Here is a 15,704-nt window from a genome sequence, read left to right on the forward strand (position 1 = left end):
ACTGATGCTTGAATAATTTCTAAGATTGTAAATCAAATCTGGCCACTAACAGGCACTAACCCTAGACTTACAATAAAACTCTATCAGTTTTCATTCTAAAGTCGTAGTTTCATATTTCATCAAAATGGAATAATAAAAATGTGTTTGCATTAGAATAGAATAATAAAAATGTGTTCAAAACAAATCATTATTGTAAGATGACCGAGTACCATATGTTCAGAATTTCCCAAGCAAAGATTATATTATTTCACTAATCTTCAATAAACTTAAAGCAAATCATAAGCATAACAATAATTGCAACATAATCTTTATTGTTTATAGCAAGCAAAGAAAAGGAAATCCATGGTTTTCGTTCGACAAAGCATGATTACTCACATTCTTTTCTCTGTCCAGCACTTTGTTCAAAGTAAGTTCACCTGTGTCTTTATTGATCCTGAACAAACCACGGGCATCATCTCCCAGAGAATACGAGATGACGTCATTATCCAAATCTGAGGCCTGGATAATCGCAATGATTGCTCCTGGAATCAGAAAACAAAAAATTACAGTTTTCAAAAGACCCTCTTTATGTTGCAAGTTGACATTAGTAGAACTACAGAAGGTTCCCGCATATAAGAAACCCCCTTGTATAAGAAACCAGCCTCAAATTCTTTCCAAAGGGCTCCTTTTATAAGAAACAATTTTAAGTCTGAAATTGAATTGTTTCTTATTTTCAGATCCGTCATACTTTATTCCTGTATGCCAAGAAATAATCCCCTAAATTTTGTAATGCAACCCAACATTTAAAGCTTAGTTGCTTATTTAAAAAATGTGTAACCTATATATAAGAAACTTTTACCCTGATTATAAAAAGGCATCCTAAAATAAGAAACGTTCTGAAGCCTCATTTTAAAAAGTGGTTTCTTATATGCGGAAACCTACTGTAATCAGAGGTAAGAAGGATCGATTTCTTCCATTCAAATCGAAATGAAGAAGCACCCTGAGCAAGTGCATACTTCTTTTCATCAGACTTTGACTCTCTTTTTACTGGCTAGCAATTACTGCAAGCAACATTATACTTAGATTTCGCAACTGAAATCTCGGGAAATTCTTGAAGACTCTCTTGCAGCATGCTTATGCATCAAAATGAAATTCTATGGTATCGGGCTCCATCTATTTCTGCAGCAAACGTTTAATTTCTTACACATGTTGAGCAAGTTAACTATATTAGGAATGAGTCATATTGCTAAACCTGGCTGATGGTTGTTGGTAAGGCCACTTTAGGAGGAGGCTAGGGTAAAATTTATCTAGAATGCCATGGACACTAAAATTGAAATAAGTACTAAACAAATATGGTGCAGACATTTCAAAACAACCACCACAACCATGGCAGACGCTCTTTGCAGACACCTCTAAAATCTATAGAGAAACGTAAGTTCAAGAACACTACCCAATAATAGCACACAAATAGTTCTATTTCTAAATTGTTTCCTTCTCTCAAAAACATGTGCGAGTAACCTCCAAAAACAGACATCTCTCTGCAATGGACAGGAAAGTTGTCCCTACAGGTTTTACGTCACTCTTGCTTTCGCTTTCTCTGTTGGCAGATGTGCTGCTTAGTCGAGCTGGAAAATCCACTCACAAGAAGCCCCCTCTCAAATAGAAAATTGCGTTTCGCTCTACACTAGATATAATTACGGTGACTTAGATACTTTTTGAGACTACCAACATGACGTGAACAATTTTATTTTTTATCCTCGCTTGAAACGTTATCATGTGGAAATTCAGTTAAAATTCAAATCCTGTTGGGTACACACCATCTCCAATACATTGCAAGTAAATCTCTTTAAAATTTACAATCAAACTAGACTTTATCAACTCGTTAATCTTTAATGCTTAAAACAGCCCTGAAAGCTTTCAAGAGGCGATGCTGATAGCAAAAACTCTGTAAAGTAGATGTATATTATCTCAAAAACAGGAAAAACCTGGATGATAACAACGTGGTTAGGTAGAAAGCTTAAAAGATCACTCCATTTTACTTTCTTAAATACATTGAACTATCAGTGGATTGAACAGGAATGCAGGCTTCGATGTTGAGATAACATCATAAAGAGCAACGTGCATCAGACAAAAACTTAAAAATTCTTGTAGCAAATAAATTTAGGGTGTAAACAAAAGATTAATTTCCCAGGAATAAATGGTCTGCTGAAATAACCCTGAGAGAGCGAGGCATGGATGGCAGTGAGATGTCGGTTGTTTTTGATGGGCATGTTTGCACAGGTGATTTTATTTGGCTGTACAGCTGCGAAGGAGTAAACACACCATAAGTCGTTATTTTCTAAGATATAGCAATAGTTTGCCAAAGAAATCGATACGAAATTGTTCAGATCCTGATATTTCGTGAACAATGGTTTACGTGCGTTATGTCAGGAACGACAACACGAACACGCTCCATCGCTAAACCCTCACAGCAAAGAAAATCTAGATGTATCTGGGACGTTTGCATGGCGTCATACATTTTAACATTGTTGATAATTGCTCAAACCTAAATTAACTCAATAATCTCTAAGATTTCCGTGCAAATACACATTTTGACTTCTAGCAATCAATAAATTTTTGTGTGCATTGAAATTAATTAAGCAGCAAGGGAGCGAATCTGTCTTTTTGAAGAACACCGAGCTTCTGCTCTTCATAGAAATACCTCAATGAAAGAATCTTTCCAGATATTTATAATCACTTTTCAAAATAGGTTTCATATACCTAAAATTTTGATCAGTTACCCAATTATCTGACATTTTCCAAGCAATTTTAGGAACATTTACTGCAGTTGTCCCCCTGAAAGCCTGCCACCAGTAAAGCTGAGGCTCAAGGTCGACGATGGCGGGAGATATGGCGGCTCCCGACCTTGAATTGCCGGCCCCGCAACCGTTTGATGTAACTGGTTATGTCTTTTTAGAGTTTATTTTACTTGATGTATACAAAAAACAAGTAAACAACATGCATCGTTGTAAACAGATGTCTGTGTATATAATTTGTTTATGAAAAACAAATCGCACAAAGGTAGGGACAAGATAGTGCCCTCAGAATACATGTCGAATAAAGAAAGAATGTTATATGACTTTTTATACTCTATTTTGAAACATGAGAATGACGTCACGAAACGCCCTTAAGGGGCGTACAGAGACTGATAAATCAAGTGGTACTGAATAGCAAAAACGGTTGAGAGGGGTTTTGTTTTTAACTATGAACTGGCTACAAAGTAGTTGAGTTGTTTGTGCTCTTGACTGTTGCGTAGGAAGCTTGAGGACGAGCCTTTGTTTGACCTACGATTAGGACGCATTCTACTAGCTAAGAACAACTTTGTTTCTTCTAAAAGAAATCCCGAATGCTTCTACTTTCGATTCCGGATAGACCTTAAACTTACATTTACCGTCCTTTATGCAAGGACCTCTTATATACAGAACCTCGTCCGCTAGCCGACTTTTTTTTGCAAAGTCATGTTCTTTGTATGAATCAAATGCAAGAAAAAAGAGAAGGGTTGAATAAACTGAAATAAAAAAGGGAAACATTGCATGAAACTTGAGAATATGAAAATGTTCTACTCGCATTGTGAAAAAGTTGCTTTGTTGATTGCGATTGGGAACAAGATGAAATCTTTTGCAAAAAGGCGTCCGTAAAAAGGATACTGCAACCTTTGAATTGATCCAACATATTGCAATTTAGTTTCTTTCTTTTGCTTATAATATAGGAAATAATATTTTAGCGATAACAATGGACACAGTTTTATTTTTCTACTTCATAAAGTTGAATTTCTATTTATAAGAGGCGACATTCATTATCAAGTGGCGTTAGGCTGTAGGCCGGAGTGCGTACAGCCCTTTGTTGGTAGTTGATTTTCTTTCGTTTTCATTCACCTCAGACATTATACCACTGAGCGAGAATTAATGATAACATTTCATGGTTTCCCTGTGACTATCATTTCTCGTGGATAAAAGAATATCGCAGAACATCACGTGATTCTCAATGCAAACCGAAAAACATTTCAAATTTGAAAAATACTTTAATAATTTCTTGTTTTGTCGTGGTATCTTGTAAGAGATACCACGGTATAATGCATTTTAGCTAGATTGTATATGACAAATGGTATGAATCCGGCGTCACTTGGGCGAAGACTTCATGGACATTGAATGCGAAAGCTCAGGGATGTACACATGACAGAACCTAACCATGAATTGCATATTAAAAACAAATTTCACTGCCATGTATATACATCAGCAGAAGTTTGTGAGTCCCGCCTTATATACGATATGAAAGGCTGGAGAACAAAATGTGTTTGCAGCCACATGAAGGTATTTAGATAAATACAACCGTAATGGCCAGCCCTTGAATACGATTGTGAATGAAGATTGTTAGCAAAGCCATGAGCAACAGAACTCCGTGAAAAGCTGGTGGACTGACAGCAGGTTGTTGGATATAATCTTATCGATGGAGCGTGCAAACTTGTGTCTGTCTTAACAAGACGTTTCGAGAGTAAATTGAAAACAAACCGATGTAATTCTAAAAGAAACAGTGTAACTGCTAGTTAATAATTTGACCAGAGGTGCAAGGAAAAGGAAAAATATTTACAAGGTACTGAGAAAATAGGACGTAGGACTGCAAATTGGCGTTAAAATAGCACCCTAACAGTTAGGTGCAAAAACATCGAGAATGGCAGGAACAATTGGCTCAGAGCCTTTCCCTGGGTACCAAAGCCTTTTACGCCATGCAATAATGACATAAAAGTAAAAGGTAGAACAAGAGGCGTCCCTTTCCCTCTTTCTACTCTTTTGATGATCTGGTGCCCAGGCTAATATAAAGGGTATTATTTGGTTCTTAGGAATTTTTGTCACCATGTCGTCCAAATATAGAGGCCTTCTTCAGTGCTCAATATATTAGTCAGAAATATCGCTGCTACAGAGGCATATTCTTCAATAACATTCTGCCACTGTCTAGTTTTTTCTCTCTATACTTTTTACCGCGTTTCGTACTAGATATAGCAAGCTTGGTTGATAACAAAAAAAGGTAAAAAAAGAAGCTGAGTTCAGAAAACGGCACATTGTTGATCAAAACGTAGAAAATTGGAGGAGGAACTCAGTTATCACGCCCAGAAAAGACTGGTTTTCATTCCTTAGTAAGGTTCCAAACGAAAAGCCTCGGCAGCAGAAGAAAGAATGTACATTATTCTAGAGCCTGGTAAAAAAAAAGTGTGCAAATAAAGGACTAGGCCACGAACATTCCACATCAACCAATCCGACACCATCATCGTCTCTTTGAAATTTGTAAATTTTTAGTTCGTTTACTTTTTTTCTGATGAAGCCCCGTATGCCGGGGCGAAATATTAGCCATCACTGATTTGTGTTTTTTGTTGTTTATTCTCGTCGCGTTGCGGTGTTCCTTATATACTACTAAGAAAAAAGTGATTCTAAAGAGACTAAAAAAGATACAAAATGGAATACTCGAATGTATATAAGAAGCACCCATTAGATTGAACTACAGAAATGCTAAAAAAGCTCTATGGAACCTGTTTAATGTTACAAAGTCCTTTGTCACATTACGAACTGATGTAATAGTTTTAAGTTTGCTTACATGTATGTAAAGAGCATTGTAACTTGTACTTTAAGACAAGAAAGAAAGGAAAGTTTAATAGCAGGAATAAATAGTTATCAAAAACAAAAAGCATTGAAATAATGTATACAGAAATGAAACCCTGGTTACAGAATATCATATTGAAAGCGAGTCTTGAATGGGATATCACATTGAAAGCGAGGCTGGCATGGTATCAGCAAACAATTATCGACAAGAGTCAAATTATGATTCATATTTCCTGTATTATGATAGGCACACTGAGAGCATGGAGTGAAACTCTAAGTTTAGACGACTTATCAGAGGTCCTGCTTCGAGTTAATGCATAAGTAAGCAATATTGTGTATCTGCCTTGCTGACTATACACGCGAATGCGGTTGACGGCATCACATCGCATCATCAATAACACAACGGGAAAGAAAGGCTTGCAAAGGTGTCAGCAATTTAAATGTCAATTCAGCTTGTTATTAATCAAATAGTGAATCGCGCTAGCAGAACTTGAGTTGGGAATTATCTTCAGCGACCTGCGGGGGATGGTAGCTGTGAGAACCAGTTCTTACGGTGGTAACCCCAACAGAATGCCAATTCAGTTAACCCACCGCAGGCACCAGCGTAAACAGAAAACTGAATTACACGTCGAGAATTGCAATGATCACACGGGAATTATTTGAATCTTAAATCACAAGAATGAATAAGAAGCCGCGATTGATGATTAATGAAAATCTTTTATGCCGTGTCAGGCGTGAATAGATCAACTATTAAGACATGCAAGGTATCATCACAGAGTGGAGCTTACCAGAAAAGATTCTTATTAAGCCACCAGAGAATCACAGCAAGGTATTTGACGTAATTTGAGATGGCCAAGAGGAATAGCAATGGCTTTATCAAGAGGGGGATTTGGGTGCATTTAAATGGGCTACAGTGAATTCCCGCAAAAAAGATCTTAAGAATTCAAGAACCTACAGGTTGTCATTCTCAAATTAAGAATTTGTATTTAAGAACCTATTTTTGCCTGAAAACCGTAAGGTCTTTTTTAAACAGCACTGTCACCTGAACCATCCATTGCCAAGAAACATCTTTATAGCCAGGTATCACTAACAGAGTTAATCATCGACATACATCAATTAGATAGAGACCGGATGTGAGAACCGTTAACTCAGCAACTCATACACGCACCATCAAAACAAGACCAAAGGGCAGCCTGCCTCTTCAAAAAGTATCTTAAAGTTCTTTCAAAGGAAGGGGCGTTACTAATACGGCTCTCGTGTCACATGCATCGGCTCTTTATAAAACTTACAACCTAACAAACTAGCTGATTAAAATGCTGTTTTCCAGTTTAAAACCCCAACCACATATAGTCAAATTTAAGATGTAGGGCCAAGAGTGGGAAAGCAATAATTATTCCGGCAAGAACTCAAAAAGCAGACCATAGCTGAGGCCAATTCAAGAATGATACGTCAAGTAAAGTAATGAAGTAATTTTTGATGAGCAGAACTAAAGGTGCTCGTAAAACGTGCATCAGTTTTTAATGCGTTTGGACCACTTGATCTCGGGTATTATCATCCAACCTTGTTTGAATAGCAGGTAAAAAGCGTGGTTCTTTTTTAGTGTGGTGCATCTGTGGACAGCAACCATGGGAATTCACAGAAGCGTCTAGGAGCACTAATGGCAGCAAAGATAAGCTTCTTTCGGTTTTCCTTTCGAGATTCAGGGTCACTGGCAACAACGTGGGCGTGTTTAGAAACTTATTTGCGTTGGAGGGGAGGCAAAAATAAATTTGAAAAGACAGGATCAAGAAAAAGCAAGTTTGCTTTTTTGGGTTCAATTAAGGATCCTTTTGGCAACACGAATAGAGAAAAGCTAGGTTTTCAAACATACGGAAACAGCGACTGGAGGAGTTCAGCTCAAGTAGAACTTTAATTAGCACTTGGTGCAATAAACTGCTTGCCTAAGACAGATTCTAGTCGAATGTATTCTTTTTTTAATAACTATTTTAGATAAGATTGAGAATTCGATCAGCTTAATAAAGGGCAAAGTGTAATTTTATAACAGCCTAGGGTCTCTAAAGTACGTTTTCCACCAATAAGCCTAACAAGAATACAGAAAAATAGCAATTCATCTGCATACTCGAGAATCAACTATGTGTTTTGGTTCTTAAAGGAAGGCGAAATCTGAAGAAAGTTTTGCTTGCTTGGAAACATTTATTACAAAATGCTAGGGGCAATAAAGAAATACTAATAAAGGGGTGTTTGAATTGAAAAAAAACTTTGCTACCCTTGAAAATTCAGGAATGGTGTCACATTCAGGAATGGTGAAAATTCAGGAAATGGTGAGAGAAGGACCAAGGGGGGGGGGGGAGTTATGGTGTATGCATCACAACAGGCACAAGTATGACATTTTGAAGTCATTTTAAGCATCATTGATAGTGACGGTGGCTGGTAAACTCTGGGGCATAAAAATCTAAAGATCGGGACAGTTTTAAAAAAGAAAAGTTTGCTTGATAAATGAATCAGACTTAAAGTACACTTTGTAGTTGATTTAAGGAGTATATCAACAAAATAGTCTGTGTTCTTCCAAACGGAAGCAATTCAATGACATCATCTTTAATACTCTTAGCACGAAATTCAGTGATGGTAACATCAGAGAGTTTCCCTTTCAGCAGATATGTTTATACGTCGGCACAATGAATAAGGGGTTTAGGACGGTTAACGATATCGGCGAAAAACAGCCATTTGCTGTTCTTCTCAGATTACGCTTATTCATTCAGGCAAAATTGCCCCTTAAACCTCGACCTCGCGCCACCGGTAAGCTTTCGGTTATCCGCTTAGGCAAAGGAGGCACGTTGCAAAAAATCGAAACAAAAAGTTGTGCTGGGAAAACAAAGTCTGCTTCGAGGCTTATTGCTGTCTCCAAGGATAAGGCCTACTTATCTACCCTAAATACGCGATATCCAAAGCGGTCAAGCGGATTAGCGTTTGAATATGTATCAGTGTAGCGTTTGACCCTCAAACGTTGTAAAAGGAAAATGAAAGGGAGACGTAAGCGAAGTCACTTGTTCTGCGTGATTTATCATCATAAACTGTGATTTTCCTGATTTACAGTGATTCAATCACACTGCAAGTCTAAACACTACTTATAATTACAAAAACTTTGATTTACAATCTATTGGGGAGTTTTCAATTCAGACATTCAATAGACTCGTTGAAAGATTTATGTATAATTTTTAAGGACAAATTCGAGCTGTGATTATAAGCATACATCAGTATTGAGAATCTATACGCAAGCTTTGTGTGTTGACAAAGTCATTCATAAATTGCACATGAATTCACCTTAATAATTGAGAAATCTGGATATTTTTACCAATGAAGACCTAACAGTCTTGATATATGAAGAAATGAAAAGAACATTTAGGTATCAAGTCTTTTGCTCTGTTGCAGTTTGGAGTTTCCTCGGCCGATAACATCTGCTATAGAAGAAATAGATTGAAATAAGCAAACCCCAACACAAAACACGGACCAACAAACTTACCAGCAGGTGTGCCTTCTTTGGTAGGTACCACAAGAATTGTATTAGCAAATCTTGGTCTGTGGTTTGCACAATCTGTAACCAAAAAATAATTAAATATAGCAAGCGAAATAACTGATAAATCAAATAACCGTATCTTTTTTGAAATATGAATTTCGGAGCCCAAAGGTCGACGAAACAGCGTGAAATTTGCCAACTAAATACACTGGCATGAGTACTTGCGTTGGTTTTAATATAAAATCTAATTAAGCGTTGGGAAGAACATTGGAATAACTTGACATCGGTCTCGGCAAACATCCCCTTAAAAGGTATTTACTCTTATAACGTTCAACATGTAGGTTAAAGACTGATCATTCTAAGGCTGTGACAAAATGTCCCCTGTGATTCAATAGAAAGCTTCTCTCTGTCAAAGAAAGTCAATGTTAATATGACTTGGAAAGAGAGAAGTTCTTGATATCTTTCTACTTTAATCAAAGAACTTACAAGTGGAGTTACAAGGCTTAAAGTAAAAGAAAGAAAGGCCTTGAAGTTTGCAATTCACGATCTTTCGAGATTTGATATGAAGATGATCATGTATTCAAGCCTTTGCTATGTTCATGTTACTTGGGAGGGTCAAGGGAGTGGGGGTTGGACTGGACCATCAGTGGCTGGGGTGGGACCATCAATGGCCGGAAAGGTCACAAGTTTCTACATACTACTGTTGCTTTTTACAAAATTATTCGCAAGAGCCAATTATTTCATCGAAACCTTCGCGAGAGCCTTAGGTTGAAGACATCGGAATTAACTGACTTTTTTTACCAAGATCTCTTCTAAGCCAGAATCGACTACATGCAGAGCTGCTTAAAATGATAAAAGCCCGTTTTGTTTTGGTGCACTTAACAGGGACATCCTGAATACAGCAAACAGCGCTTTCAAAGAAAGATTTGCTGTTACAGTTGGTCTTTGTTGGACAAACCTCGGTTGTAATTGAATAAACATAAATTTACTTTATCAATATTGTATTGTGTAAATATTTCCTTCGCAAATTGGTTTAAGAACATCAGCATTACAAATGAGTTGGAAAACAAAAATTTTAATGGAGGTAGATGTAAGGAGTTAGAGAGATCATTATGTTTGAAAGAGTACTGAAAAAATGAGTAAAGATGACCTCTGGTTGTCGGCGTTTCTACACTACAAGACATTGTAAAAACTGACTCCAAGAGCCGGAGTAAGCAAATGTCAAACGACAGGCCGACTCGCTCCTACAGGTGTCTCCGTTGGTGCTTTTACAGGCGTCTAGATTTTACTGTCACCAAGTTAAAGTACAAAATAATATCTTTTAATCTTTAAAAAATCCAAAGCAATAGATGATGCATTCTCAAACTTTTCGATGGAAGTCTTATCTGAGTTTCAAGTTCAAAATAATCTTGTTTTGTCGTATCTAAATCTCATTATGGAAAATACTTATGCAAGAAAACGCCAGACTTTTGGCAGAATATCAATCCTGAAATTAACCAAGGCAGAGCAACCAAAAAAACGAACAGCGGTTGCTAGAGTTTTACAATGCATTGTGGGTAGATGGCGTAGATCCTCTAAATACATTTCTGTATAAACTTTTGAATAGTAAATAGAATTAATACTAGATTTACGCAAATTAAGTGCGCAAAAGGTTGAAACAAAACAAGAACAGAGGATTTTGTTCTTTCATGAAAAGAAACTAGCTTTTAATACATTTCGTGAATTTGTCGAAACGGAAATACTGGATTTGTCTATTCAAGAATGTGAAAAGCGCGTCAGCACTCGCTTCTATGCTGTCTGCAAGCAAAAATCTAAATGAGCAAACAAAATTAGAAGCATCTTCATGATCTGCTTGCAATGTTAACAATGGGAGGCATCAGTGGAAAAAATTGGCGCCAATCCTTGCTGACAATTACCAAAGGCTCATAGCTCATGTGTAGAGACAATTCTAAAGCGGTCTTGATTCAGATGGCCGGATTGCTTCGATCCATAGATAGCTCCCAATAAGAACTATTGTCAAAAGCTTCCACTTGCTTAATGAACAAACAAAAACATCCTATACGGAGATTTTGCTATTCTCCTATCCCAAGCCTTCAATTTTGAGCTAATCTTGTGATTTTTAGATTACACTGCACCAGTCCTTTTTAACACCGGTTTAGTTTTACGCCTGTCTGCAAATCTGCCCCGGCTTTTTCGACGCTGGGTAATATTTCCCAAAACATCAAAATGAATTGCAGAGGCAAAGTGGCAGTTTTGGGAGGGGCTGAAGACAGTATTCTCTTTAGAATTCCGTCTCTGTAGCAAAATTTTTTAAATTTTCCGACAAATCGGTCGCTCGCATGGAATTAGCTCACATGGCTACAAGCCACAACAACCATGATACGAGATAACGCCAAAAGAGTAATAAAAACAAAAACATCCACTTTTAAAGTGAATAAACTCAGTCGACGCAACTTCTTCACCAATCATCTTTGATTAATTTTCAACACACATCAAGATCCCAACGCAAAATGGAGCCCTCCTTTTGCAGATCTGACTCAGTTCTAAACTCAAAATTGCTTTTGTACCATCATTTCACTTTTCTGGCCCAAAAATAGAATTGTCGAAATAACTTGCCATAGCTGTTTGAAGTAACTCAATAACAGGAGCTGCTGCAGAGAGAGCATTCCCTAAAATTAGTCTAACCTTGTTGGGAATTCGATTCTTTTTAGTCATTATTAGATCTTTAAATCCTACCGAAAGAAAAAAAAATTCCTTGCTAATGAAATACATGGGTCAAACTTGCAGCAATATAAAAACACAGCTAGCACTAGCCCAGTTGGGAGGAGCTTCTTTGAAAACGAGATTAGAGAAGCCTTAGCACCACAAAGGTTTCAGAATGACTTGGAGCGGTGAATTTAGGCCGAAATACCAAAAGATTTTCAAATTTCTTTGAACCGATAGCTATTTCTAAAATCACAGTTCCCTCAATATGAGTACAATCTGCGATTTTTGATGAAAACTCTCACAATAGAGATGAAATAGGAAAGAAAAGATCGATTCCTAGAACCAAAAGTAGACTTATTTAAGCTTTTGGGCCGGGAGGAGGCATGTTAAGTGAGAAAACTATCAGATCAGATATATATATATCTATTCGAGAAAAAGTTGGAACAAAAGCATTTCACTTTGCACTGCAATTCTTGCCTTTACACTCTAAAGGATTATTTACCTTTCAATGAAAATAAAAGGATAAGCTTGTCTTATTATGAAATACTTGATTCTAGCGAAAAAAATTCATGAAACTCTGAAAAACTCTAGAGGGAACTCATTAATTCCTAAGCAATCTTTACTATATTCAGGATGAGACGAACAACATCAATACTTAATATTTGATTGAAACCAAAACCGCGTTAAACTGAGAAACGATCCTGAAAAACGTACCTAAATTTAGGTTCAAGAAAGTCTTATTGCAAAAATTAGAGGCAGGATCCTATCGATATAGAACAGCATAATCTGAGTATATAACGGATGAGCAAATTTGCTTACAACTAGGAAATAACAAGTCTCGTCCAAGAGGAGTCCGTCTGAGCTTCTTAATCCGTTCTTCAAAAGGTTTCGCATAACCTCAAACCTTTGAATTTTTTGAAATGCACAGAGCTGAGAAAGATCCTTAATAACAAAATGCATTCTCATTGAAAACATCGGCTAAGATATGTTTGACAACTGGCAAGTTTTATCAATAAGCAATCAAAGGATTTTTTCTAGCGCGAGAAGTTTGTAACAAAAATCTCATTGCCGTTCAGATCAGCTTTTATATTGCCTCACATTTTTGTAGCATTAATTTCTTGATCATCTGTGGACTTGTCATTAGGGATCATATTCATGAAGAAAAAATGAAGTCACGATATCAAAGAAGGCAAAACCATATTTGACAGAGCTAGTTGTAACCGTAGCTTTGCAAGACTGAATGCATGGATACCTAGCGATGAAATGTGGGGGAATAGAAATGTGGTTTTTTGTAGCAAAAGATTGTTATGTGCAATTATTGTTTTCAAAGCTGATGATTCTTAAACGGAAAGTAATTGCCGTATATTAGAACGACCTGCTTGCTCTAGGGCAGCATCTGATCAAACAGTTCCCTATCTTTGCAAACATCAATTTTGAAAAACGAGCGCGGCATGTATATGCGAGAACAAACATTCGCATTCTAGCGATATCGGAAACACAATGATTGATAATTCAGGGGCATGTGGACATTTTGTAACAGTCAACTATTTGCGAATTACATTCAAACAGAATGCTGATCAGTACAGTTAATTTCAAGTTGCCTGATCCACGTGTTCAAACAAGAAAATCGATGATTATTTTATAACCGGTTCAACGGAAAGCGCTTCCTCGAGTCTCCTTACAATACTGCAAATTCTTCCCATTAATGTAGAGAATGCCTTTTCCATTCTTCAAGCAATGCTTTTTGCAAATGCTTCTAAAATACTGGAATTAACAGTTTCTTTCTTCGAATATTATTCGGAGAAGTGAACATGATTTTGTTGCATTGTAGCTACTATACAGATCTGCAACACGAGACTGTTTTTAGTGTATAGTCTTGGCTGTTTTTAGTGTCAAGTTTAAGGCTGTTTTCAATTAAAGCTAGGTCTTAAAATCAAGATTTCAAAATAAGAAAAAAAAATAGAGCTCTCTCAAGCTTAAAGCATGGAAGCCAGGATGTCTTGCATTACGATTTACTGCGCTGCTATCAAAAACGTTATTAAAGTAAAATCGAACAAGGACAAAATTCGAGCACAGTGTTTCTGAGATTGTTCTTCGTGCAAAGATCCTTTCTAGAACGACAGTAAATCATTTATACGCCTCAAGCTGAAACAAATGGTTTTTGCCCGATTAGACCCAAGAGAAAGTTAATCCAAAAGCATGTGAAATTTGAGATTAGATAATCAACTTGAGCCAGTATTTCAAGAAAGCCTACAGCTGAAAAGGCGGGATATATTGAGACTACATAAACAATCTTTGACTGAATTTTGATTGCTGTTGAGTTGTGTGATGAAGTTGCATCGAAATTTTCAATAACATTACAAATAATTAAACAACTCACCGCATAGAGAAGCAATTGATGCAGAAATTATAATGAAGACAGCCAACTTCATTTTCTTTCTTTGACTTCGTACACTTGAACTTCGTATTAAAAACCAATTTGTAGTTCCTTTCACCTGTAACACCTTGTTGCCAAGACCCAATCACAATCTGTGTTCGTTTGGTACCGTTCTCGAATATAGAATGATTTGCGCACGTGGAACAAGAACCATTTGAGTCAGAATTTTCCAAAAATAAACCGAAACCTTCTCGAGGCTGTTTACATGACTTTTTCCCGATTGAAAACTTCGTATTTCTGATCCTAATCTTTATCGATCAAATAATCATGCGAAATAACTTCGGTAAAGCTTGCCTCACTTGAAGAGTGAAACCCACACGGAACAGGTTTCTCTATATGATTCCAATTCAGGAAGGTGTTCGAATTCAGCTTGTATTCAGGGTTCTTACCAACTTGAAGATCTCATATCATGTATACAGCATTGATTAGGTTATTGAAATATCATCTCAGCTCTAGAATAGCCGACTTACAGTAAGTCACTAACGGCTAGCAAGCAACCACGCTATCTGAAGTTAAGGCACTCCGGCCTCGGCTTGCTAGCCCTTTTTGTTTGATTGCCGGGGGTTTGAAACCACAAACACAAGTCAATCGTAAGAAAGTACAGAATAAACAAGTATCCATAAAAATATAAAATAAAGCAATTAAAAGCAATTTGTCGTGTAGGGAAGAAAAAGCATTGATTGGAAATAGATACGGAACTATGTGGATAAATATCAAAACAAAGGGGCGTAGCATATTGCAGTGAAGATTGCCTTGTCAAATGGAATCAAATGTTGTGGTTTAAATTGGATTATTAAAAGATTTCTGATTCAAATATAAGGAAAAGAGTGGGGCAGATTCCTAATGTGAAATTTAATTATTGTTTAACATATATTAAATCTTTTAATTCAGGAATAAGCATTTCTGTCATTTCTAAGCGAAAAACATTACGGTCGAGATTTGAGATACCGCAGCAATTTCTAAGGTGAAACACAATCAAAACAAATATATTTTTAATATGAATGACCATAGATGAACAATTGTTGTATGATGCATTCGAGAATGTTCAACTAACTTTTGTTATACATATAGAAGGATGAAGAATAAACCTTAATCTGACATTATCAATTGGAACATTCGGAGTATTCCCAGTTTTTTATTGATAAAATAACTTCTGAAACATGATAATAAAGAAGTTTTATTCAATGCTAATTTTCTCGTTATTTTGCATGAAAGCTCATACAACTAACAGGAGAAATCCGATTATTGTTCCAGCCTTGGAAAATGGGAATGCGGCCTTGTAGAAGGGGTATTGTTGAAATCCAAAAAAATACAAGCAGAATTCCATTTAAATGTTGCTGATGGGATGATTTCATGAGTAAACTATCTAAAAATCAACCAAAAAGCTCTTTTCATATAACTATTTCCTTATATAAAATTTTACCTATAAAAATCTACT

The 15,704-nt window shown here is 36.6% G+C and overlaps 1 protein-coding gene across 2 annotated transcripts in view; it reads right to left on the reverse strand.

Moving 5' to 3' along the window:
- LOC135680974 (protocadherin-like wing polarity protein stan) overlaps window positions 1-15,404 on the reverse strand; it is a 30,870-nt gene extending 15,466 nt beyond the window's left edge. The window contains exons 1-3 of one of the 2 annotated variants that reach the window (XM_089113839.1): window positions 14,210-15,402; window positions 9,130-9,201; window positions 376-521 (exon numbers count right to left, since the gene is read on the reverse strand). In XM_089113839.1, the coding sequence (XP_088969965.1) occupies window positions 376-521; window positions 9,130-9,201; window positions 14,210-14,261 (270 nt within the window). In that variant the 5' untranslated portion in view covers window positions 14,262-15,402. Of the gene's footprint in view, window positions 1-375; window positions 522-9,129; window positions 9,202-14,209 lie in introns of both variants that reach the window. The other variant, XM_089113840.1, reaches the window with a different exon arrangement.
- Window positions 15,405-15,704: the final 300 nt, after the last annotated feature.

Source organism: Rhopilema esculentum, chromosome 18, assembly GCF_057945365.1.
Source record: "Rhopilema esculentum isolate cy_ngs chromosome 18, ASM5794536v1, whole genome shotgun sequence".
Taxonomy (NCBI): Eukaryota; Metazoa; Cnidaria; class Scyphozoa; order Rhizostomeae; family Rhizostomatidae; genus Rhopilema; species Rhopilema esculentum.